The following is a 26,506-nucleotide window of genomic DNA, read 5'->3' on the forward strand; positions in this document are numbered from 1 at the left end:
TCGAACTCTATATTTACTTCCGTGTAATTCCAAATAAATCGGAAGTGGGTAACGTGTGGAGCTGTTGTGAAATGTCTTTGTTAAATCTTTGCGCTTTTTGTCTTCATCTTCTCAATACTTGATATTTATGGCGACGAATGGTTTAATCAAGCTGCTATAATTGGATAAAATACATTAAATATTTGCGTTTTAGCCGAAGTTTTAGTTTTGCAAACCGAAACATTTCAGCCTCTTTTCTGTAATTTCTCAAATGTACACGAGGTGGCATCAGCATCCTTGTTTGGCACAATTGTGGTGCAAATGGTAGTAGCCTACCTCTTTCATGGCTGGACTACGTTAAATATGTAAACACAGTTTTGTGTAACATTTCCTGTTCTATCATATTGCTTTTTATAAATTGTGGATAAAATATGTTCCCTGTCAGTTGATTGATTCCCTTTACGACACTTGTCCCCACTTTCCAGCCTATATTTTACAACCGTTTGGTTGCTAAGGGTTTTAGGCGTCTTCCGTATTGTTGATGGTTGCTAGCTAAAGTGCTAGTCGATTTGTTTTTATGCATAACGTTGCTATTATGCGAGATGCATGTAAAAATCTATACGAATTAAGAGTTCTATATTAGTTACGATATGAAGTGATATTTTGAAGCAGATTGCATTGTAAAAAAGGTAAGGTTGTGCCATACGTTTTGGTTAATAAGGTAACATTTCTAGCAAGCTAGCAAAATAGCTAATTTTGCCCAGTTTGCTTTCCACATTGAAACACTGAAACAGCCATAATGGCCATAATTGTGAGACTTCAAACGCTTGTCGTTGCTAGTTTGCTAACCATGATATCCAAATGCAAAAAAAAACACTGTATGCTAGCTCTGCCTGGTCCAGGCAAGATGTCGCACGGACGACCTGGACCAGAGCTAACTTGTATGCATGTTTTAAAGTCAGCAAACTCATAGCCCCATCTGTTCCCGTCGTATATTGCTCTGTGTGAACTAGCAAACTCACTGCATTCTTATTGGCTACATATGTAGCTAACGTTTAGAGTGCATGATGTATCAACGAGGGCCACTGAGTGTCTCAGATGATGAATAATTGCCTTTTATTTTAGTTGAGCGTTCACATGAATTCCAGGGAACAAGTGGAGATGGGGGACATCTTGGCCAATGAAGCAGATTTTCTGGGGATGATCAAGGAGGTTAGGACAGAATTGTTATACCAACTCATACAAATGTAATGAGGAGGCCTATGCACATAATCAATGATGCTGATGCTATTCTACTGGGATTCTATATACAGTATTCAGCTATAATGGAGTCTGTTGTGCTTTGCTTATTGCATCTCTTTTTTGCCAGTATCTGAAGTTTGGTGAATTTGAAGAAACGGTTCGGCACTTTGAGAAGGAGTGCAAAAGCAAAGGAAAACTTGTTCCAAAGCTTCAAGGCAACACTCTAAGGGATTCTAAAACACTTATTATCCAGGTATGGTATATTAGTATACCATATGGTGTTTATTTAAGTCACTGATACCACTGGTAATCACAGTTTATTTGCGAGTGTGCTGCTGACCCACCTGTTTTTCTACAGAAAGACCTGCTCACCTCATTTGACGATGGTGACCTCAAGGTATTCTTTGAGCTTTGGATAGAGTACATTCCTTCAGATGTCAGGGACTTTGACGCTCTCGCTCAGAAACTTGAGTTTTACCTTCATATCCACTTCACCATCTACCCATTGAAAAACCACCTTGGTAGACAAGTACGTATGCCTATCAAACTTACTTTTGTTACAGTATGTGACTCAGACCTTTGATCGCCTTCCTGCTAGTTTTACCATGTCCAGCTGTGCTGTTGCAATGAACCTGACTTTGTATATGTACATAGTACTGTATCTTCCTAATAATCTCTGTATCATCGTCATCTTTAGCCAACAGATGTCCTCAGTGCCCCATGTATTCAAGCAGACCACTCACAGTGGGTTCTTAGGAGAAGCTCTCTTGAGTGCTCCCAATGGTTTATGATTTTGCCCAGAACAATTGCAAAGTGTTTGCAAAGGTTTGAACCATTGCAATAATCTTGGGGTTCTTTCTTGCGTTTATTATGCAGGACCGAGCAGAGTTTGAGGAGAGGATCACACACTTCAGGCACTACCTGGAGACCCGGGGGGCAGCACTGAGCCAGACAACAGAGTTCCTGCCCTATTACGCCCTCCCCTTTGTGCCCAACCCCATGGTGCATCCCTCATTCAGAGATCTCTTTGAGGTGCTTTCTTCCCCTTTCCACCCCTGACTCTATTCTCCCGGAAAGTTACCTTCAGTGATATTGATAGCAACATCAGACATTTGTACTGTAACAATTAATATACTGTTTTGCTATTGGGAGTCAGGATAGGGTTACACCCATATCCCTCAATGTATGCAGCATTTGATCACTAATCGCCCGTTTTATGTACTGTACATTTAGGATTCCTGGATGCCAGAGTTGAAGAGAAAGCTGGAGAAGTTCCTGTCTGTGACATTGAAAGCCTCAAACACTCCAAGGCTGTTGTTGTTATATGTATCTTTTTGAACAGATGTAGAAGACAATACCAATGTTTTAGCCATTACATAGAAATAGGCCTTTATTGCATTTCTAAGGAACTTTAGATGTCTGGAACACTGATGGGGAACACTTGCTATGTATGCTCTGTCTAAAGACCTACTTAATGGTGTTATAAGCAGTTACAAGCACCTTATGTAGTTATGCTGTAAAATGTTCTCAAAACCATGAGCGTCAGGGCTGAGATCTGATTTTGTTGCCAGTTGTCATATTTCATTATCCCTCATATCCATCATTGTTTGAGCAGTAACCCTGTGACCCTGCCAAGTAACCAGTGGTGAGGCAGCTTTCTAAGGTTCTGTATTCAGAGAGTGCTTTGCAATCCTCACTGAGATTGCTTACTAAGGCTATGTCAGTGATGACTGCTAAGTAGAAGTCCTGTAGCCCATTCTAGAGAGACAAAGGGAGAGAAATTGGCTCTAAATAATAAATCAGTGAGTGGAAAAACAACCAGAGAAGAATGACCCTCGATTCAAGGCACTCCAAGTACAGGCCAACTCCTGAGACGCATATTCAAGACTTAAATGAAAGCTTTTCTTTCAGCAACCGAAAAAGAGATCGTTAAGATGCAGACAGTCACCCAGACTCGATTGTATCATATCCAGCAAGATTAGTGGGGAATAAAAAACAGATTTGATGGCTACATTTAAGCGCAACATCTGATCTCGCCCTGACCCTTTAATGGTTTAAGGGCAAGTGAGAAATGGATATGTATGACATCAGAACAATTGTAGCTTTATCTGAAACACCCATGTTGTTGAACCATATCCACCTGCCATGAAAATCTAAGGATTAATTTTATATAATCATAATTATCAGAGCAGCTCAGTCAGAAAGAAAAGGCGCTGAGTTCTGTTTACTGTCCCACATGGGAGAGTTCCCTAACCACACCGTTCCGGTCTGAAGGACATTTATAGTTGTGTTTACCAACCCAAGGGAGATTATTAATTGTACGCTGTCGCAATGGACGCCAAAGCTTTAAACAAACTGGAGGTGGTTAACCCTGTCACCTGTGACGCAGTGTTTGTCTTACTCTTAATTCCATCATTGAAATTGAAATTTTGAGTGTTCATATCTGGGTATATGTGTGTATTTCTTTAACATTGTTGACACAGAAGGGCGGAAGGAGCACTAAAGGTGATTGTCTCTCTCAGGTCTTTTGTAAAGAGTGGCATATGTTTTAAGGGCAATGACACACCCGTAACTATCTAACCCGGTACTATTTATATATATATATACACACACACACACACACACACACACACACACACACACACACACACACACACTATGCCTTCACTACTGAAATGCATACATGTAGGTGCAGGGTTAAGTTAGAAATCTGTCTGTTTGACAAAAACATGTTTCAGTGCTTGATTATTATGCTTTGATTCAAAGAGCTAAACACAGACACGATTGAATGTCAACAATGAAAATGTGTGTTTATTTTATTTTTATTTTGTGTGTGTGTGTTTAGACACCATGCAGCAGTTACAGCTGCAGCTGGCTGAGGCAGAGAGGAGGGCTGCCAGCTACATGAAGAGGTTTAATAAGATGCAGGCTGACTACCACAAGCTGATAGGAGTCACTGCCGAACTAGTGGACTCGCTGGAGGCTACAGTCAGTGGAAAAATGGTAAGGCATACTCCACACACACACACACACACACACACACACACACACACACACACACACACACATGTGACATGAAAGTCAAGTCTCATACGGTATACACACACATACAGTGGCTTCAGAAAGTATTCAGACCCCTTCACTTTTTCCACATTTTGTTGTTGTTATAGACTCAATTTAAAATGGATTAACAAAAACATTGATTTTTTTTGCCATCAATCCACACACAATACCCCATGATGACAAAGTGAAAACACATTTGCAAACATTTTTAGAAATGTTTGCAAATGTATTAAAATTGAAATACAGAAATACCTCATGTACATAAGTATTCAGACCCTTTGCTATGATACTCTTCAAATTTGCTCAAATGCAAAAATGTCTTCAAGTCACTCAACAAGTTGAATGCAGTCCATCTGAGTGCAAGGATAATAGTTCATGTGATTTCGGAATGAATATATTTTGTTTTTATACTCTCAGGAATCAATTACATACTGTGTGGATTAGGATGTCACTACCTACTAACTCAGAAAATGTCAGAATTTTCTCTTGATCCTGACAAACTCCCCAGTCCCTGCCAGTGACAAACAACACCCATAACATGATGCAGCTACCACTATTCTTCACATGAGAGATGGTGCGGAAACTGCATTTCATGTGCTGGATTTTACTACGCTTTGTAGTAAAAACCAAATAAACACATTTCCAGCCACTTTATTTGCTGTATCACTTGAATTCATTGTTGCAAACACAATTATGGATGTGAGAGATATTATTTTTTTCTTTTTGGCCACTGGATTTTGTAGAGTGACTGAGGCCTCCCCAGGCCTCAGGGTAGCATTCCTGAGCAGTTCTGTTCCTCTCCATTTGCTCAGTTTGTAATGACAACCTGATCCACAGTATGTAATTGATTCCTATGCAAATCAGAGACCCAATAAAAACAAAGATATTAATTCCAAAATCACATGAACTATTATCCTTGCATTAAGATGGACTCAATTCAACTTATTGAGTGACTTGTTGATGACATTTTTGCATTTGAGCAAATTTCAAGAGTGTCATAGCAAATGGTTGACTACTCTAAAAATGTGTTTTTGCTTTGTCATTATGGGTTATTGTGTGTGGATTGATTGGAGAAAAAAAAATGTAAGCCATTTTAAATAATGTGGAAAATGTGGAAGGCTTTCAGAAGCCACTGTTATATACTCATAACACAGATATTGATAACCCCACATACATATGCTCCCATATACTGTACTCAAACAACCCTGCTCCCTGCACACACGACACACACACACGACACACACACACATACACACACACACACACACACACACACAATTGTGGGAGCTCAAGGGGATGGTGGTGTTTTGCAGATCTCCCCGGAGTATCTCCAGAGTGTTTGTGTGCGTCTCTTCAGCAGCCAGATGAGGCAGAGTGTGGCGCAGAGCATTGACTTTACAAGGCCTGGCACTGTGAGTAAGCATGCACAACCCCCTCTCCTCTATACACCTCACTGATGGGAAAAAAACCACTCCAGCTCCCATCAGCATTGCAGGCATGTTTTCAGAGAAAACAATTCTGGGAAATGTAGTGTCCTCATTATAGCCTCTCCACTTCCACCTGTAAGCATTACATGATATACAGAATATACCATCATCATATATGGTGATTTTTAATATTTCAAATGTCTTTTTCCAATGTTTAAACTACATTTGTGAGTCCCATTTCTTAGGCCCATCTTAACAAACCTTTCTAGCATAGAGGAATAGATCGCTTCCAATTTCAGTACAGGTTTCTGTGTAGGCTGCACGTGTTCCCCTGAAAGTGTCCATACAATAAATCACAAGATGTCATCCCAAACATGCACATGGATACCCTACCTGAGGCGGTTCAGTCCTATTTCACGTAATATGTTGCTTTGGAAGGTTTATAGAAAGTGCCTTGTCATATGAGAGGTCCTATTAGAATGGCTTTGACTAGCGACAGTACAAAACCTACCATACCTCCAGCCAAAGGCATTTTTACCCTCTTTGTCAACCGCCATTGTAATGTTCCGTAGTATAACACAGAGACAGAATCACTCATTTGTGTCTATGTGTAATTTCCTCTGAATTCCCAATGCTCTAAAATCTGTCCCATTTGGTGATCTTGTTGATGTGCTACTCTGTTTTGTTTGAACTGGCCTGTGTATCTGTTAGTGTGTGTTTTTGACTCAACGGCTTCTTTTTGTGTGTGTGTGTGTGTGTGTGTGTGTGTGTGTGTGTGTGTGTGTGTGTGTGTGTGTGCGTGTGTGACACTGTCCGTAAAGGGATATTACTCTATGAGTCCTTATGATGACGGATATGTAAGTTGCAGAAGTTTTCATCCTTTTCTGTCGTCCCCCAACCCCCGTCTTGCTCGCTCCTTGCCCCGGTCTCTTCCTCTGTCTCTCCCAACCCCTCTCTCCCCCTCTCCTCGACTGTACCTTCACATACCTCCCTTTTGTATTTGCTCTATATTCCAGTGTTTTTCTCTAGTTCCCATTAGATTGCCCTAGTATAATGGGATGTATGTCCTCGTTGGTTGTAAGAATGGTCCTCTTTGTCTGACCAGGGATGAATCCCCGGGGCGTACTTCATTAAGCATTCTCTTGTCCCCTGCCATGTTGCCATCGTCTCCTTATTGGCCACGTTTTAGAAGGCAAAAGCCATCTCTACGACTAGGCTACATCCCACCCACTGTGTTTTTTAAAGAACTCCAAACTGACCTATGATGATCAAAGATAGATAATGAAGATAATGATGCACTTTTTATTAAGCACTTTTCTCACGCTGAAGTTGCCAGAGACAGAGACACACACACCTTTGTCACATTTTCAAGAAATAACTGGAACTCGGCTGTATCTTATTGATGTAATCTTTTAATTGAATCTTATTAAATGTGTTATTCCACTCTTTCTGTATTAGTTATTCAGTTTGGGTCAAGGCTATGGTTTTTTCAGTTAGGGTTAAGCATGTCCCTCCACACAGAGAATCGCTGTTCTCTATTTGGAATGTAACACCATAATTGAGGTGTAATTATCAAGAGTCTTCCCCCATATTAGAGATGGCTCTCACAGATTTCTACCCTATCACTCTGTGTTTTACCTGCCCATGGGGGAGAAACCCAAACTCAATCCATGCAAATGCAATTATATATGGATTATATTAGGAGACATATAATAAACCTTCTCATTGAAAAATAACACCAACAATGGCCAATTAGACGTTTTTCCCTAAAGGCATAAAAAGATGAGCACAACGAAGACAAGCTCAAAATAGGTAAGATGGCAATGCAAATTTAAACTGTATGTGGGAATTGGACCCCAGTATGTACACAATATATGTTAGATGTCCTTTTATAAGATGGCTAAAAGTAAAAGAAAAGTCTTGATGATAGTTATTTTTTAGAGAGAGGTTCTGTCTTTTCTCTTCTACTGCATTGCATAAGTTAAGACTCTGGTCTTCCCAGTCCATGTAATGTCTGCTTTGGGACTACTAACACATGTCTAGGCATGGGAAAAGTGTATGTCCTTAACCCACCTGTCTTTAAATTCTCTGTGGTGGAGGTAGCTTGAGGTGACTTGTCACGGTCTGAGCCTCTGTCAAATGTCACAGCGGTACATGTTCACCTGTTGCTACCATGCTTGAGGGGACTGAAATGTTTAGAAAGTAGGATTTGAAGTCCTTCCTCATATCACGTTCTACACACCAAAGCAAAAATGTGCCCAAAGCTCAGACGATACAGATCGTTTCCCTGACCTTTTACTGAAACTAACCATCCAGTTTTAGGAGTTGGATTTCAGGAAAAAACGAGTTAAACACACTAATTACTCCTTTGAAACCCCATCCGTAGCCTTAGTTCAACTCTCCCCTCCAATACCACATCTACGAAGCAGGTGTCCTACAATGCTGACACCAAAATTGGATTGGCTGTTGCACACTAACCACTGCCCTCTGTGCTCCTTCCTGCTCATTGGATTGGGTGGTCTCCCTGTCACTCATTGCATGGGCACTGTTGCCAAAGAGTACGCCCAGGGATTCTGCATGTTACAGAACCGTACCCCCACGCATGTACCCTCCCTGTCCGTCCACCAGTAGTTAACCCAAGCTAACCGTTCATTTAAGTGAAGAAGAAATCTGGGTAAGTATGTGGAACCTGAGGAAGAAAGAACTCAGGTTGTTTGCTGTAAGGCATGAAATCCTACATTCATGTTAATGGCCTTTTCTCTATATCAAAAGATTATCTAGAAGTGGTTATCATTCCAAGTTAGTGATAGGTCATGTATGTGTGAACCTTTGTGAGGGTTCTCTCTACAGTATCTGTAGGCTCCCAACAAATGTAAACTACACTCACTAAACTCTTTATTAGGAACACTATATTAATACTGGGTAGGACCTCCCTTTGCTCTCAAAACAGCCTCAGTTCTTCATGGCATTGATTCCACAAGATGTTGGAAACATTCCTTTGAGATTCTGGTCCATGATGACATGATTGCATCACGCAATTCCTGCAGATTTTTCAGGTGCACTTTCCAGCTGTGAATCTCCCGTTCTACCACATCCCAAAGGTGTTCTATTGGATTCAGATCCAGTGACTGGGAAGGCCACTGAAGAACACTGAACTCATTGTCATGTTCATGAAACCATTTTAAGACAACTTTTGCTTTGTGACATTATCATGCTGGAAGTAGCCATTAGAAGATGGGTAAATTGTGGCCATGAAGGGATGCACATGGTCAGCAACAACATTCAAATAGCATTGGCATTCCAGCGATGTTTGATTGGTATTAACCAATCAATTAATGGGCCCAAAGTGTGCCAAGAAAACATTCCCCACACCGTTACACCACCTCCGCCATGAGAAGGCATACAGGTGTTCCTAATAAAGTGTTTGGTGAGTGTAGTTTGTTGGGCCATACTGCAACCATTAACAATCGTGCTATGACCAAGCCATGTGATGATTAGGATGTTTGATTTTGAAATCAAAATTCAATAATGTAACGTCATGGCACTTCTCTTCTTCTCTCACCTAGGCTTCTTCAATGCTACGAGCCTCTGTTGCACCTCCGTAAGTCTGAATCGGAACCATAGCAGATTCTCTGCTTACCCCCCAGAATTTCCATTTCCAGTGTCACTTCAAGAGTACATAGTTTTGCAAATGCTGTTTGACAGCCTCGGCTTCCTATAGGCACACACAGCCTCTAAGCTGTAGTTCTCCCCCTCACCTCTAGGAGGTCTAAAGAGGTGCCGCTGCTGCCCTCTCTGGACTACGACAAGCTGAAGAGGGATCTTCTAGGGGGCTCTGACAGACTCAAGGCCCTGCTGTTACAGGCCCTGCGCTGGGTGAGTGAGCCTGCACCCTTGGTCTACTTCTAGCCTTTATAGCAGCCTTATGACAGTTGTCATAAGCTGTAATAACTGGTCAAACTAATATTTGGGCAATACATGAGGTAAGCCAATTTCTAGGTAGTAGTTCCAAGCCAATACCATGTCTAACTTGTAATTCAACCACGATTATAGAGTTTATTTTAAGGTTCTGTTGTGTGTGTGTGTGTGTGTGTGTGTGTGTGTGTGTGTGTGTGTGTGTGTGTGTGTGTGTGTGTGTGTGTGTGTGTGTGTGTGTGTTCTCAGAGGCTGACCCGCTCCCTCCATGGTGAACAGAGGGACACAGTACTACAGGCATACATCAGCAATGACCTCTTGGATCGCTACAATACCAGACAGGTGTGTTACACATCCATAGGCCATCACTGTTCAAGACCCATTACCATTACCACACACCCACAAAATATGATAGTTCAGGGGGGCAAATAGTCCAGTCCTTGAACATACCAAATCCCAGGATTGTTTAGGTCAGTTTGTTGACCTTTTATGAAGCTTCTCACCGCAGTGAATGGCTTAAGAAGAGTCCACTCACACAGGATTAATTCTGGGGTTCTAAATCTGTTCATTTCTTAAAGGACATTGTAAAAGGTCATGAACCCTTTGGTTAGGTCAAAGGAAATCAACCTATCATTAGAAGTTTATTTTTCTACAGTGATATGGATCCTTGATTGTCTTTTTTAAAAATCAAGACTTGAATTTAAAACAGGCAGTCACAACTTCTCACTCTTTTAATAAACATGTTATCTTAATCTCACCAAGGGCCTCATATGAAACGGCCCATCCTCAGATTCTATGTCAGTAGCACAGGTCTCTGGGGCTTGAATTACCTCCGTTATTTATGGAAGGGCTGAAGCTGAGGCCTGTATCATGTATCCACGATTCACTGGCTCGGAAGATCTTGGGAGAAGCCCCCGAGAACAAGTCTTCTTTTTTCTTTGTGATCTGTTTATTGTTTTTGTGTGGCAGGCCGGGTCACGGCAGTTATTCTGCCTCCCATTTATTCAGAACAAATAGTTTAAGAGCGCCACTTTTCAGAAGAGAACACTTTCCTCTCCCCAGTCGCTCTCCTGTTGGCTGTCTTCCCATGGAGGTTATGTTGGCCAACTAGTAGGCACTTATGGGGATGGATGCTGTGTAAAAATGCAAAAAAAGATTCTAGCCATAATGAGTTGAGTGAAGAGATGATTGATTGATTGTACCAAAGAAATGCAATGTTTAGGGCCGATATTTCTGCTTAAAAGGGGCAATCTGGGCTTGGTACATACATTTTTGGACTTTTAAATTAATGATATAGCCATTGATTGAATAATATAACTTATAAATGCCTTGTGAGCTTAGTTCAACTGTCATACCACATCAGAACCCACAATATAAGCTTGTTGTACTCTTGTTTTATTTGTAAACAAACACTATATATCTAAAAAAAAAAAAGCATGGTTTAAACTATAATTTTGATCTCAAGGATGGTCAGTCCTAGTATCCATAGCTCTGTCTATGAAATTGAGAGTGGTTACATTTTTCCAGCCCCATCCCTCAGCTGTTTACCGAAAAAGTGGCAGGGAGACAGCTTTGTTTGAATTCCAGATTGCACCTTTTAAAAAACAACATATATAGGCCTCAAAGCAAAGCTTGCCTACCAGATATCTGTTCTGTGGGTCTCTGTGTGAAATGAATTTTGTAGCCTTGTTTGATACTCTGTAACTTGCCAATGATATGGAGTTCACTATGATTCTACATAATCTCTACATACTGTATTTTCCCCTGTTAATACCCCCATTTAAAACCTCTTTGTCCTGTGCTTGGCAGAAAACTGTGCTTCACTTGATAAGGTCGAAGAACGAGATAGTCAGGCAGTATATGGCCCGTCTCATCAATGCTTTTGCTTCCCTCACAGAGGGTAAGTACATCATTAGCCTAAATCACTTTGAGTATACTGGAACTATATGTTCAGAGCATGCTGTATGGTCGAATTCATGTAATTGAATGCATTTTCAGAATTTTGCATTCAAGGTTGAGGGCTCCAGCTGAAAAACAAAAAGCTATTAGTAGTATCCCAGGTAGTAGATAATGATTTCTCCCAGCTAGACCTTGTAGTGTAGAACATACAAATGGTGCTCATTTTTTACGTTTTGGACCGTAATTGAACTCTTATTGAACTCTTATATAAAGTCTTACCTTGTGATGCAGCCTATGCTGAGTATTTCCTTAACAGACGGCGATAATGAGAGCTATGGTGCCCACACTCTAGCCCCTACCCCTGTGAGTCTGCAGACCTGAAGGCACTGGATAGACAATAGACGATAGTAAGCAATATGGTAACAGCTCCAGTTAGCGTTCCACTTGGTTTAGTGGAGCTTCCTTACGCCATTTTGACTAAAGGGCTGATTTTGAACCGGGCCTGAGAGTACACCCAATCCCAAACCCCCCCTTGCCCCTTAACCTCTTTGTCCTTACCTCCAATGCGCTTGTGGAATTCTTAAAGGATTCAATAGGTGTAAGCAAATTGGTAGTCACTCCCTCTATTAGCTGCCCTCTAATAGGATTAGTTTCAGATCTACAGTACACATGTGTCTTAACAGGTAGGCAGAGGCTAGCTAGCGGTTGTTTCTGGTTTCTGGTTGTTTCTGGGACACATTGTCACCGGCGGTGACCCCTGGGTTGTGTTTCCTGTTCCAGGTCGTGTATACCTGTCACATGTCCCCTCTCTGTCGAGGCTGCTGATGGAGTCTCTCAGGACGGAGGAGAAGGACTCTGTGAGCAGGGAGAATGTGCTAGGAGCCCTGCAGAAACTCAGCCTCAGGTACAGTACACATTATAACTATGAGAACCCATGCAGTGTACTGTACTGTGTTGTGTTGTATTGTACTGTGTTTTTTGGTATGGTATTGTGTTGTATACGTTGATGTTTTGCATAAGATAGTGTGGTATTGTACTGTGACTCATCAATTTAAGCTACATTTCCCCAGTCATCCTATGATTCCACAGCACATTGTGAGGAGTAACTTATCTCTCCTCTAGTGTCAAGGGTTTGAGTTACTGGGGGGCCTCCCCATAACAAATCAGGACCTTAACATAATTGATATTTACATGTGGCCCCCCCAAAAAACGAAAAAAAAGATCTACAAAGATTAGTTTGGCCCCCCAAAAGTCGATGGGTAATTCAAACCCTGCTACTGTATGTCATGACTGTATGTTGGTGTGAGATTCAGCGTTTTAGAAACAAATCTGTCAAAAGCATATGTTTGCAGAAAGACTGTTCATGCTAACAAATTCCGTATTTACAGTATTTATTGTACATCTCTGCGTCTCTCTATGCGGGCTGGTAGGCGGAGTCAGCAGTCGGCCATGATAGCGGACGATCTGATAGGCTGGCTGGTGGACGAGCTACAGGACTCTGACTGCCTGTCTGACTACACGCTGGAGTATGCTGTGGCCCTGCTTATGAACCTCTGTCTGCGCACCAAAGGTACTGTACATACAAATGACTTTGAAATAACCATTGTTTGGTAAACCACACCAGACGCCAATGACATCGCTAACAGTTATAAGACCATCAGTGATGAGAATGAGAGAGGGATATACTGTCAGGAGCAGCTAGTAGCATGGTTGTGTGGTTGATTACACCACAGACGTGCGCCTACACACAAGCTGCTTTGCAAAAAACAAGTTTTCCCAATGGACCAAATAGCATGTGCTATTAACAGTGGTCAGGGCCGTTCTCTTTCTTCTCTCCTCCTCCTCCGCTCTTCTGATCAACCCAAAGGAGTGTGTTGTTGTCACTGTTGCCTTGGGCCTGCTTTGTATAGGCTTCCTGGCCTTAGCCTAATGTTGAATACTCTTTTAAAGTCATTGTAAGAAAGTCAATTAAATCAACTAGATTGAGAGAGCAGAGTGCGTCTTGGTATTGTCAGTTAAGACTTTTTTGTGATTATTATTTTATTTTTTTTGCAGGAAAGAGGAAGTGTGCTGAGAACGCCAAACACGTGCTGAAGGTTCTGACGAACCTCCTGGGACATGAGAACCATGAGGTAAGTTCATCTGCACAGAGACAGCAAGCACTATCCCAGCAGATTACTGCCATGACAGTCTGCTTGCCTAGCATGCTTGCTGGCATGTACCAAATTAAATTTCCACTTGAAAACTGAAACCTTTGCATCTCCTCCCACCAGTGACAATCCTAACAGTAATATGTTTAGGCTTAATGCCTATGAAGTCATATACATCTATACGGAAGCCCTAAAAGGCCATGATATTCCTAAAAAGAAATGTACTCAGTTTTCCCGTGATAACGAGTACATTTTCTTTGTTTTCAAGAGAGTGTTCTTTTCCCGAGATAACAGGATCATTTTCTCGAGATCTCTAGAAAACAATGTAATGGGCACAAAACGATGTGGTCACGAAAAGGCATAAAGCTGTTTCAGACTGTGTCAGGCCTTGACCAAAGAGAATCATGACGCTGTGATCAATATGGCTCCTCTGACATCGCTACACAGAATGATATGTTTCCTGCAATGATTTTAAAAGCGATATCGACTATTTTGTCTATCTTCGTTTTCTCAATATCTCAAGTTATTTATGTCATTATCTCAAGATAACAAAGTTTCATTATCTCGAGATAATGACACAAATAACTTGAGATCACGAGAAAACAAAGAAATTAAACTTGTTATTTTGTATGAATACATGGTCTTTTAGGACTTGTAGGAACCTATTCTGTTCTTGTTCTTTCAGAGATGCCCTGAGGTGGTTGTTCCATACCTCTTTTCTGCTGTCATCCATTTAATCTATTTGGAAACATAACTAACCATAACAAAAAGGCCATAAAACAAACTTGTACACACTCGTACACACAGTCGCTGTATAAACTGTGCGTGTGCGTGTGCGTGTGCGTGTGTGTGTTTTCACAGATTCGGCCATATGTGAATGGGGCCCTCTATAGCATCCTGTGTATTCCTGCTGTGCGAGAGGAAGCCAGGGAGATGGTGAGTCTGTCTGTCTGTTGTCTGTGTGTGAAGAGGGGCTTAGGAGATGATGAAAGTTCCATGTACTGTAAGTTGAATTGAAATGATATTGACACTGAGTTGATTATGGCTGTGTGTGTGTGTGTGTGTGTGTGTGTGTGTGTGTGTGTGTGTGTGTGTGTGTGTGTGTGTGTGTGTGTGTGTGTGTGTGTGTGTGTGTGTGTGTGTGTGTGTGTGTGTGTGTGTGTGTGTGTGTGTGTGTGTGTGTGTGTGTGTGTGTGTGTGTGTGTGTGTGTGTGTGTGTGTGTGTAGAGTATGGAGGAGATCCTGCGCTGCTACAGTAAAGAGGAGAACCCAGAGCTGAACAGGCAGATTGAGTTCATCATCAAACAACTTAACTCAGGTCAGTTATCAACCCGAGGAAATGTACTATACAAATATTAAACAAGTACTATACATTTAATACATGTTGTTGGCTTTGTCATTTCCAGGGGAGGTGACAGAAGAGGGGCCGGAGTCTGATGATGAAGAAGAGGATGACGATGATGAGGTAGGCCTAAGTCTGCCCTTGTCTCTTAGAGACACTCCTCAGGAAGTGCGACATACTCTGGAAGTGTGTATGTGTGTGTATGTGTGTGTATGTGTGTGTATGTGTGTGTATTTGTGTGTATTTGTGTGCCCCATTCCCCAGTGGCAATCCCCAGCAAAACCAGTGAGCTGATGCATATCTCTATGCTTATGCATACTCCACCACTATGGTGATGTAGTATGTAGTAAAGTTTAGTATGTAGCCCTATAGTAGACACCTACAATAATTGATTGATTGGTACCATTGCCATAGTTTGTGTTGGCACAGTTAGTCTCAGTTTGTGTCTATTCTATTATGGCCTGTGTTTTAACAGGAGGATGCCATGGATACAGACCTGGACAAAGAGGAAGCTCTTCAGCCACAGCCCAGGGAGCTGTCTGGAGAGAGTCTCTTGACCACCGAGTACCTGGGGGTGAGATAAAGACATACATACATACATACATACATACATTCACTGAGCACTTTATGAGGAACACTATACTAATACTGGGTAGGGCTTCCCTTTGCTCTCGAAACAGCCTCAATTCTTCGTGGCATTGATTCCACAAGATGTTGGAAACATTCCTTTGAGATTCTGGTCCATGATGACATGATTGCATCACGCAATTCCTGCAGATTTTTCAGCATTGTCATGCTGGAAGAAGCCATTAGAAGATGGGTAAATTGTGGCCATGAAGGGATGCACATGGTCAGCAAAAATACTCAAACAGGGTGTGGCATTCAAGCGATGATTGATTGATATTAACGGGCCCAAAGTGTGCCAAGAAAACATTCCCCACACCAGTACACCACCTCCACCATGAGAAGATGTACAGGTGTTCCTAATAAAGTGTTGAGTGAGTGCTTGCACACACAATAGTAGACACACATACACAAACACATATAAACACACACAGGGACACACGCAACCTCTCACACTTAAAGTGGAGTCACTGGAATAAGGTTTTAGAAGAACCCATTTTGCCACCCTTGAGGGCCACTGTTGGCATACACAGCCGTGTTAGGCTTGCTAGCTCACACACCTGTGATGGATGGTGTATTATGAATCCCCCTTTGTTAGCTTTGATTTCCGGTGTGTGGAAAAGGATATTCCATCTGGTACTCTGGGGATTGCAGAGGTTTTTCATGTCACTATGTCACCCATCACCAAACGTTGCCCAGCTGTGAGGTCTGTCCCACCCGTGAGGTCTGTCCCACCCTGTGTTAGACAATAGGCTGGTTTGAATGGAAAGGTTCCAGTAAATGTTTTACTGATTTTGTCTGCCTGTGCGTGTGTGTTTCTAGATCATGACCAATATGGCAAGAGTTAAGAGGAGGTCAGCCACTCCTGCTGAACAGTGTGTTGATGAACCTTTACAGCGACCAGTGACCCCCAGCTCACATCGAAATGCCCACGCCATGTAAGTTACGTACACACATGCGTGCGCACACACACATGCACACACACACACACACACACACTCACCCCATGACCACCCCATACCTGAATCCTTTGGCCCACATTAACTCACATGTAAGAAGTGTGAGGAATATACACTCACCAGCCACTTTATTAGGTACACCTGTTCAACTGCTCGTTAACGCAAATATCTAATCAGCCAATCACATGGCAACTCAATGCATTTAGGCATGTAGACATGGTCAAGACGACCTGCTGAAGTTCAAACCAAGCATCAGAATGGGGAAGAAAGGTGATTTAAGTGACTTTGAACATGGGATGGTTGTTGGTGCCAGACGGGCTGGTCTGAGTATTTCAGAAACTGCTGATCTACTGGGATTTTCATGCACAACCATCTCTAGCGTTTACAGAGAAGGGTCAGTAAAAGAGAAAATATCCAGTGAGTGCCACTCCTGTCAGCTAAGAACAGGAAACTGAGGCTACAATTCGCACGGGCTCACCAAACACACACACACACACACACAGACAATGCTATTCAAACACACGTCATTCCCTGATTATGAGTCTGTGTGTGCCATGGTAAGATGTCAACGGGTACCTCTCTGACCTCAGCGGTCTTTCAATCTTCCTGAATCAATTATCCACCAGTGTATATTCAAGATTACTGAATATGGAAGAATGGTTCAGTTCCTTTTGTCTCTAGACACTGAAGCTTATCCGTTTATCAGAGTGCTGGGGAAACAAAGGGCTGATATGCCACAGATATCACCAACTTACTATTGTGTGGTCGCTCTACATAACTTTAGATGGGCAAGTGGATAGGGGGGAGAAACAAAAGTGGGTTATTTTGATGGGTCATGACGGAGATAAGGTTGTCCAATAACTGTTGGCCCGGTTTTGTTGGGCAATGAGGAGGATGTGTCGAGAAACCCTACCCTGCTCTCACCGCCAGTCATCTTTGCCTTCATTGATTGATCACGATCAATATTGCGTAAAGCGACTGAATCTGTCTGGTTCCTTGCTGTTGCACTTAGCAATGAATGCTGCCTCATGGTCGATACAGATAAAGTATTACATGAAAGTAGGGCACGGCTATTATTACACTATGATGAATGGTTTTCCTCAGAACGACAAAGAATGTCGTCAGACCACTGTTTAGGGCTTTAGGAATTATTGTCATCCTACAGATGTCCCAAGAGCAATGACAAATAACCAAAATGGAAGCTGTCAAGTACCTATTAGCCAGTTTTCCACAGAGGGGCTAACACGGTGTATGCCAAGGCCAATTGCTTTTCCACAGTCACTTCCAGGCATCAACAGGGCTTACTCCAGGAACTCTGCTTAAAACATGGGGTTTTGGCCTCCTCTCCCCCCCCCCCCCAGTGCTTGCAAGGGCGTGATATTCTTATCATCCAAGTGCTTTAGTTGGCTAGCAAATTTGGTGGGTGGCAAGCGTAATCCAAGTTAGCTCGCTGTAACTACACAATCGAATGGATTTGAATAGCGATTTTTACAAATACAATTGTCATAGAGTGCTTAAGTTACCAGAACCTGTTGGGAAACTGGTGAAACTAGGGTCTCCATAGTTTGCCACCTTCCGAACTTCAGAATGTAAACAAACTGGAGATCATACGGGGTGGGACTACAACTGTGGCAATTCCAACTATGAAAATGTTAGTGTCGTAGGTGATTAGTACTAAGCGCCAACAAAGCACTAGCTAAGTATTCTCAGAGTACTAACAAAGTAAACAAAATGAAAGTACTGAACCAGCAATACACCAAGTACAAAAGGGACACAAAAGTACAACAACGGTACACAGTACAAGCAGAATATATTAATGGGCAGACAAAGTACTAACAAGTACAGCTACTAAGATACAATTTACCAACAAGACACCAGTACACAAAGTATTGTCAACGGGCCAAGGAAGTAGCGCTCTAACAATACATACGTACACCTGTTGGCTAACGTTACACTGCCAGTATATCTATTGTAGTCGTCAGGGAATCATCAATGCCAGAACAAGGTCAGCAAAGCCTGTCCAGGAATCGAACAAAGACTCACTGGATGAGCATGATTTCTCACTCCCCATCTTTTAGGTCCTCCGGGCTCAGGTTCTGTGTGCAATTGATGACTCCCAGAATCAGTTGAGGTGAACAATGGCTGGCAGAGTTGAGGAAAACATTCTTGTGTCCTGCCAGCCCTTTGTTTTGACCCCTAAGAGCTTACGTTTCCCAGGACTAAAGAGCTTTGAAAAGGCTGTGTGATGGAGGAGAAAAGAGGAGAAAGTCTGGTCAAGTGTCGCACTGAGTGGGCAGGGCAAAGGCCAGCGGTTCTAGGCTAGGCTTCAATGAATCCCAGTATCTCTAAGCATTCTCATAATCTGAAGATATTGAAGATATTTCAGGTGTTTTGTTTTTTGGGGTTTTAACAAGTCTGTATTCAAACCATAGGCAAGCAAGTGAGGGAGACGCTTTCAGCTTCACACACCTAATCCGTTATGTTGAAAAAAGCTAATGAAGACCCTCAAGTGTAGCTATCACATTATCCTCCTAAATCACACTTATGTCAAGTGTTGAGTCCGAGTCATAGATATAGAATACTGTTCTATCTCTGTGGTCCTAGTATCGTCAACAGCAGGTTGTGATGTTTCTCACAATTCTGTGGTGAACTCTTCAATGCCACCTTATTCCCTATATGATATAGTGCACTACTTTTGACTTGGTCCTCATACAAAGATGGCGTGGTCAAAGATACTCATATGAGGCTAAATGGGATAATCTGAGACGGAGCCCATGTCTCTGCTTTGCAGGGATTACCGAGTGGGCAGCGAAGGCCATGTAGATGGAGAGTACTACCCTCTGAGCAGACAGAGAGCTGAGGACAGCCTGCCCCCATCCCGCTACAGCTCCCGCCCCCCCACCCGCTCCGGCAGCAGGCCCAGCACCACGGACTCCCTCCGCCACACCATAGGTGACCTGCGCCTTGTGTGTTTGTGTTTGTGTGTGTGTTTGTGTGTGTGTTTGTGTGTGTGTGTGTGTGTGTGTGTGTGTGTGTGTGTGTGTGTGTGTGTGTGTGTGTGTGTTTTATTCACCCACCTCCAGTCAATAAATGTTTACAATGCATACAGTTATTTTGATAGTATTCATTGAAATGAATGAAATTTTGTTCAAGTTGCCATTTGTTCAACTGATGATATATATATGATGATGTTGTTTCTTTCTATGCTACGAATAGATGACCTAACGCCTCACAGTCTTGTTTCCAATAAGTGTCCCACCTCCTTGCTGGGCAATTTAATTTCCGTCTGCCTCTTCCCTAGACCACATGATGGCATTGTTTGTTTTGATTTCTGTGATGTGATGTCCAACATCCGCAGGCCGGGGCGATTCCTTAAAATTGCACTGTTCCTTAAAACTGCACTGTTCCACAGAGAACAGTCTGACTAACAATACACTCAAAATATAACAGTGGATATTGAGTTCTAAGTGATATGTCTGCAGTCTTTTTGCATTTACCATTCATATTTATCACAAGTTTGACTGGTTTCGTAATTTATTGAGGTATCCAGATATACGGACACAAAGTTTTACAATGTGAAGTAATGTTACTGTTCAGTTAATCAAGTAATTATGCAGAATATTAATGGTGAAAAAAATGAATACTTCTCAAATGTACGTAAATGGATAAATTATATTTATCAAATGTAATAAGGTGCATCTTATATAGTGCTAGCAATGTAGATATATTACATTGCGAGACCCACAAAGACATGTTCCTACTCCGTTGGGCACTTGACACCACAACTTGAAAGCCAAGTGCTGGAGAGTATCGAACTGTGCTACATGTGTGTTAATGACGCCAGGGTCGTTGGGAGTGTGTGAAGAACGGAGTGTGTGACGGGGCCTCTCATCTCTCTCTCTCTCTCTCTCTCTCTCTCTCCCTCTCTCTTTCTGTTTCTCTCTCACTCTCACTCACTCTCTCTCTCTTGGGTCACACACAGACTCTGAGTGCAGCCGGTCATCCCAGGAGTCCGAGCTGGACGAGCCGTATGAAGGGCGAGTCCAAGAAGGGGGGATGGAGGAGAGGAACGGACACTCTGCCAGGTAAACGCAACAAAGCGTGCATGTCCACTTACATACACCTTAATGTACATATGCGCGCACACACACACAAACATAAACACACGTAGACACACACACACACACACACACTTCGGCCTGTCACACAGTGGCGCCTTCAGCTGTGTCAGACTAATGGGGAGTGGGCCACATGACAGAGTGTGACATTCCTGGCTAAGAATGACACGTCAGTACTGGAATGTGCAGGTCTGAGAGGTTCAGCTCAATTTTGCTCTCCCTCTCTCTCTCTTTCTCTGTCTTTCCCCCTGTCTCCATATCTCTCCTTTCATTTAATTCTCTCTCTCTCTCTCTCTCTCTGTCTCTTTCCCCTTCTGTAATCCTCAGCACAGACAGGAGGGAGAACAGCTAAGGATAGGAGAGAGAGGGAGAGGGTCAGAGAGGAAAGGGTCAGAGGTGGAAAGAGGACCGTAAATGAGACAAGTAGGAGAGAGTAACGGGTGGAAGCAGATTATGATGGAGAATAATAGAAGCAAAGAGCATAAAGAGTGAAAGAGTCTCAGAAGGTGGGGGGTTAGGGGGGAGCGAGCAGGGGTAGGGGGCTACACTTTTCTGTGACTCAACACGGCCAGACTGTCTGTGTCATGCGTTTTAAACGAGCAGTCTACAAAGAGGCCCATTCACTCCCCCCCCCTACTCCTCCTCTGTCCTTCTCCCCAAATCCCCACAGGAACTTCACTTCTCCATGTATTGTGCCGAGGAAACGGCACTTTAATTTAGCGCCCTGCTCCCCAGGAACAGCCTTTAGTCTCAGCCTCACTTCACCCCTGCATGGAGGATGGCTGCACCTCCATAGGGAGTTAAAAGGCAGCAAGTGCCACTAAGCTTCCATTATGGCTCAAGTGGTGTGAAGCTGTATTGCCCCAAAGGGAATTTGTCTTGCTCACAACAAGAGCACAACAAAAAAAAAATGAATATGTAATAACACTAAAATCATACCATACATCATCATCATCATCATCATCATCATCACCACCACCATCACCTCATGTTGTAGAGACACAGTGTCTACTGCAGACATAAGGCGCAGTATATTTCAATGACTCCATTTTGGCTCCATTATGGTAAAAGACTTGTGGTTTGGCAAGGATTCCATTTTGGCTCCTTTGTGATACTGTATAGGGCTCATGGCTTTGGTGAGGTGTACAATTTGGATGGACTTTTTGGATAAGGGGCAATGTTTCTGTCTAGGGTTATTATCAGCCTCCATTAAGGCTCTATTACGATGTTGTAAGGGCCTCAGAGACACCACCATAATGGCCATTTGGCAATTTCCACTAAGTGTCCATTTTGTAGTATTTTGTCATATCATTCATGATTCATAACAGCAATGAATTATTAATTGCCTCAATACACCCATCACAGGATATGCATGTGATTTTTCTATGGGGAATACTGAGTATCACTGGACATTCAACACCCAAAAGCATTTGGTTTGGATGAAGTTTATTACCAGATTTATGAGTTAATAAGCAACTTTGAGGGGGGGCTTGGGAAGCAGAAATAACAAGTTAATAATATCCACCATTAATAAATAGCCTACATTTATCAATGGGTAATACTAAAATAATTCTGTTATTTAGTGTTATGACTGCGGCCAGGTCAACCCAGATCTATCATGTGGTGGAGAATGAGTGACAGCAAGGATAGCTCATTGTTCTTTTTGTCCTGTCCTCAGCAGTGAACATGTCCCCGGGTTTACAAGCCGGCCCAAGATTTCCCGCTCACCTGAGAGTGACGCAGCAGCAGCAGGCAGCGCTCGGAGGGGTCGTGGCCCGCCACTGGCCCCCCAGTTCTCCCAGTCTGAGCCCCAGCAGAGCAGTCGGCCCAACTCGTCAGCATCCGTAGGAGAAAGGGGTGGAAGACAGACTACCATACAGTATGTCCTCTTCTGTTTCATACTCTGTTCTTACACTTTCTTCTCTCACTCTCTCTGTCTCATTCAGTTAGGGAGACAAAAGCAAGCAAGCGGTAGCATCAAATAAAGATACTCGGATGAGAGAACTCTTTTTGGAATAAACTTAACACATCATGTGGTATTGTTAAGCTATTCATGTCATGTGAGTTTCCCAGAGTGTTCTCTTCCACAGGCTGGTCTTTGGTTACAAACAACACGGAAGGCAGCGTCAGGAAATACTTCAGGAAATATATTGTAGACCAAAGGAGAAGTCCTTCTCCGCTGTCAAAACACAAAACCTTTCAAAAAAATATTCTCAGTTGTTGGATAAACTACAGTAGATTCATAGTTAACTTCTTGATAGAGCTTATTGACATAACATCTTAAATATAGTGCTCTGATGGCCTGATCAATGTTCTGATTCTGCAATCTGGCCTCTTTAGTCGTGAGATAAGATCGGTTTGTGCTCTGATTGGGTCTTTATTGCATTTGGAAGGGGTGATTACCTCCGGTCTTTGCACTGGACGTCTTACTGGAAAGGCTGTTAGGGCCCTAATGCATGGACACAGCCCCACATCCTCACATCTTCCGATGGGGTTACCAGTCATTACCTAGGCCTGGGAGTGGTCTGTAGCTGTAGATTTAAGACAGGATTGATTTAGAAGGAAAGAATCCATGAGAAGACTCATAGCGGAGTTGTTCTACTGTAGCTCAACTTGGGAGGCTATCTAAAAGTACACATTGATTAGTGAACTGTGGGGAGGTGGAAGCTAGTGAAGACCTGTCGGCACGTTTGTTAAGCCCCCTATCATATTCAGCGTGGTCCTTTGGATGTCAGTCATTGTTTTCCCACATGTGGTCCTGAAGCATCACTTTCCTGTTGTCCTTTAAAAGAAGCTTCGGACAGTAGTCAGATGATATCACACCCAACATAGGCACAGTATTTTTGCACATCCTTGACGGAGGCTGATGCCAAAACATGTCTTCACAGTAGTTCACAGTACATTCCAGATGGTTGTAGGGAAAACCACCATGAACAGTGGCCCCCCCAGGGCCAGTTCTTGGGAAACATTGCTCTGACTGACAGTAGCACTAAAAGCTACAGAAGGAGGAGTTTGCACACTTGCCCAGTAAGCTATGATGACTAATGGATGCTTTGTTTGTGGCATGAGAGCTGGCTTTATTCAACAGACGGAAAACATTGTGTTATCCTGCCGACCTGTGTCGGCAGAGTCTCTGCCCCGATGACAGATCCCCTTGTGTTGCCATGTCGACCAGAACAGATGGAAGTGTGTGATAACACACTTGGATCATCTCGCTGTGACCCAGTTGCTTGATAGATGTGATGTGACATAATTGCCCCCTCAAGTCTGTACAGGCAAACTAAATTCAGTACACCAACACAAGGTTTTTCAAATCACTCAATTATTTCCTTTGTGCTGCGAAATTGCCGAACATTGCATGTCTTAATCTAATCTAATTGGTCTAATGCTTAAAGGAATGGTTCAGCCTAGGTTTAGGTGAAATATCATCTGACCCCGAGTTAATGAAAGCTTCTCCGGTTCTCCATTCTCCAATTTGCTACCGTAGCAAATGCTAACCATTAGCAGTGCCTCCCCCAATAGGATTCCAATTGGCTATATACTGAACGAACCTAACCCTATATACTCATACGAACCTGTATGCTTTTATCGTAATATAATATGCAATGTTCTGTTGTCACATACAGTATACTTCCTGGATTCCATTCAGGCTACCGGCTACTTTTTGTTCACAGCTAGTAATCACTCCTGCGAGGGGAGTGCTTATCTGGTGAAACCCAAGCTAATGGGCTATGAGAGTCCACGAAGAGGAAATGATTTCACTTCTGAGAACATACATTATAGAGACTGATTGTTTTCTTTTTTTCAATAGTATGCACGTCAAAAAAAAGTTTCTCTGAGGACATTTTGGCATGTAATTTCAACAATGTTAACATAAGCCAGGCGGACACTGTGCAATTCACACACAGACAATTCCAACTGTTGCGATGGTCTCTACTGCAAGTCAAATTCTCAATGTCATGCTGTCTTCATGCTGACTTCGTACACTGCACGAACAGACCCGATGGTAGCTCCCACACTAGGCGAACAAGCCCCCTCTCAAACTCCCCTCAAATGTTCATTGCCAGGACAGTGACAGAACTACCACTGGCCATGAAACAGAAAGACATCTGAGCTGTAATCGTAGTCTTCTCATGCGCCGAGGAAACAGCGGATATGTAAATGTCGTTGTGAAAACTTGGCTTACGACAAATTCACAGCTGAATTCTGTCTTTTGGAGAAGGCACGACTAACTGTTAGCCTTTGCTGTAGTAGCAAAGTGAAGAACGGAGAACCTGAGAACCTGAGAAGCTTTCACTACTGTCCTATGAGAGCAACTCGGGGTCAGATGATATTTCACCTAAACATGAAAACAGGCTAAACCATCCCTTTAACCCACTAACCTCTTTCTACCACCTCCCTTCCATCTTGCCACACCCCTTTTCTGCCTTTCCAGGCAGCCAGTCGCAAAGGAAGTGAAAGAGGACCTATCACCACGGGAGCGGCCTATCTCCTGAGGAGCATCCAAGCTTCCTGTAACTCCATCCTGCAGGTTGTGATCAGGGTCAGGGCAATAGAGCCGACGGAGAGAAGGGAAGAGTGAAGGAGGATGGGTAAACAATGTGCAGGATTGTGGCTCTGTGGGCCCATTTTCAACCTCAGCAACAGAGCACTTCTGTAACATAACACGGCTCCGTCAATAAGCCCAACAAGCACCCCGCCTGCCGCCCACGCACCCTATTCCCACCCCTGCCTCTACTCTATGAACATAAAATGTCAATAAATACCTCTTAACCCCCATATCCCTTTTTTCACCCCCATGTGTTTGAGTCACTTTAGAAAGGGATATTGGCACTGTGCTTAAGCTCGACTTTCATCATAAACAACCCACCACTACAATGTCATAGAACTATTGATAACCTAGATTGTGTGTCCCAGGGTTGTGTAAGCATGGAGCAGGAGTCCTCTCCACACTATTGGTACCTCCTGTAGCAGGTATATTATAGCTTGCAGTATATAATTCTTGTGTTGAAATACTTCTTTTCAGGTTAATAAGGTAGTAATCTCAGAACCCAGTATCTACTTTGACTTAGTAGTAGGATCTAGGGTTGTTAAGAGATTTTTTCTTTTTTTCATTTGTCGATACAAGTCCATTTGAAATGTATCCAACGATTTCCCAAAAAGTCTCCACTTAAATGTTTTATCTCAGGTGGTTAACACTTAACTTGGCCTAATGCTTATGGCATCATTACAACTACTTAAAGGTGCAATCTGTAATTCAAATAACAACAAAGTGGGTTCCCTGCCACTTTTTTGGTAAACAGTTGAGGGACGGGGCTGGAGAAATGTAACTACTCTCAATTTCATAGACAGAGCTATGGATACAAGGACTGACCATCCATGAGTTCAACATTTTAGTTTTAACCAAGTTTTGAAGCTATACAGTGTTTGTTTACAATTGTATTGTTTACAAACAATGGAATAAAACAAGCTTATGTTTTGGCTTCTGATGGGGTAAGCACATGAGGCATTTCAGTTATATTCTTCAAGAATCAATGTCATAGTTTTGTGTGTCCCAGATCCTCCTTCCCCTATTGACTATGCCATGACCATGAAGAAACGAACTATCCATACAGCTTCAGTTATATCATACAATACATTTGTCTTGGAAATAGTTTGTACAGATAATTATAAAGCGCCAGAGATTAAATTACTTATCTTCAAGGCTTTTTTATGTTTGGCAAAATCTGGTTATTATTCTGGTCCGGGCTTGCTTATGTAAATATTCTATATTGTTTCTCTCGATGAA

The 26,506-nt window shown here is 42.6% G+C and overlaps 1 protein-coding gene across 1 annotated transcript; it reads left to right on the forward strand.

Moving 5' to 3' along the window:
- Positions 1-522: 522 nt before the first annotated feature.
- armc9 (armadillo repeat containing 9) lies at positions 523-26,237 on the forward strand. Its single transcript, XM_083670996.1, has 25 exons — positions 523-668; positions 1,105-1,191; positions 1,349-1,474; positions 1,580-1,750; positions 2,098-2,253; positions 2,455-2,547; positions 3,705-3,726; positions 4,067-4,224; positions 5,598-5,696; positions 9,278-9,312; positions 9,476-9,587; positions 9,876-9,968; positions 11,436-11,526; positions 12,306-12,429; positions 12,956-13,095; positions 13,581-13,657; positions 14,537-14,611; positions 14,903-14,993; positions 15,082-15,140; positions 15,493-15,591; positions 16,464-16,579; positions 19,392-19,552; positions 20,583-20,685; positions 22,397-22,597; positions 25,154-26,237. The coding sequence occupies exons 2-25, from the start codon at positions 1,117-1,119 to the stop codon at positions 25,212-25,214; spliced, it is 2,538 nt and encodes an 845-aa protein (XP_083527122.1). The 5' UTR covers positions 523-668; positions 1,105-1,116; the 3' UTR covers positions 25,215-26,237.
- The last annotated feature ends 269 nt before the right edge of the window (positions 26,238-26,506 follow it).

This window comes from Argentina silus (genome assembly GCF_951799395.1).
Source record: "Argentina silus genome assembly, chromosome: 6".
Classification (NCBI taxonomy): domain Eukaryota; kingdom Metazoa; phylum Chordata; class Actinopteri; order Argentiniformes; family Argentinidae; genus Argentina; species Argentina silus.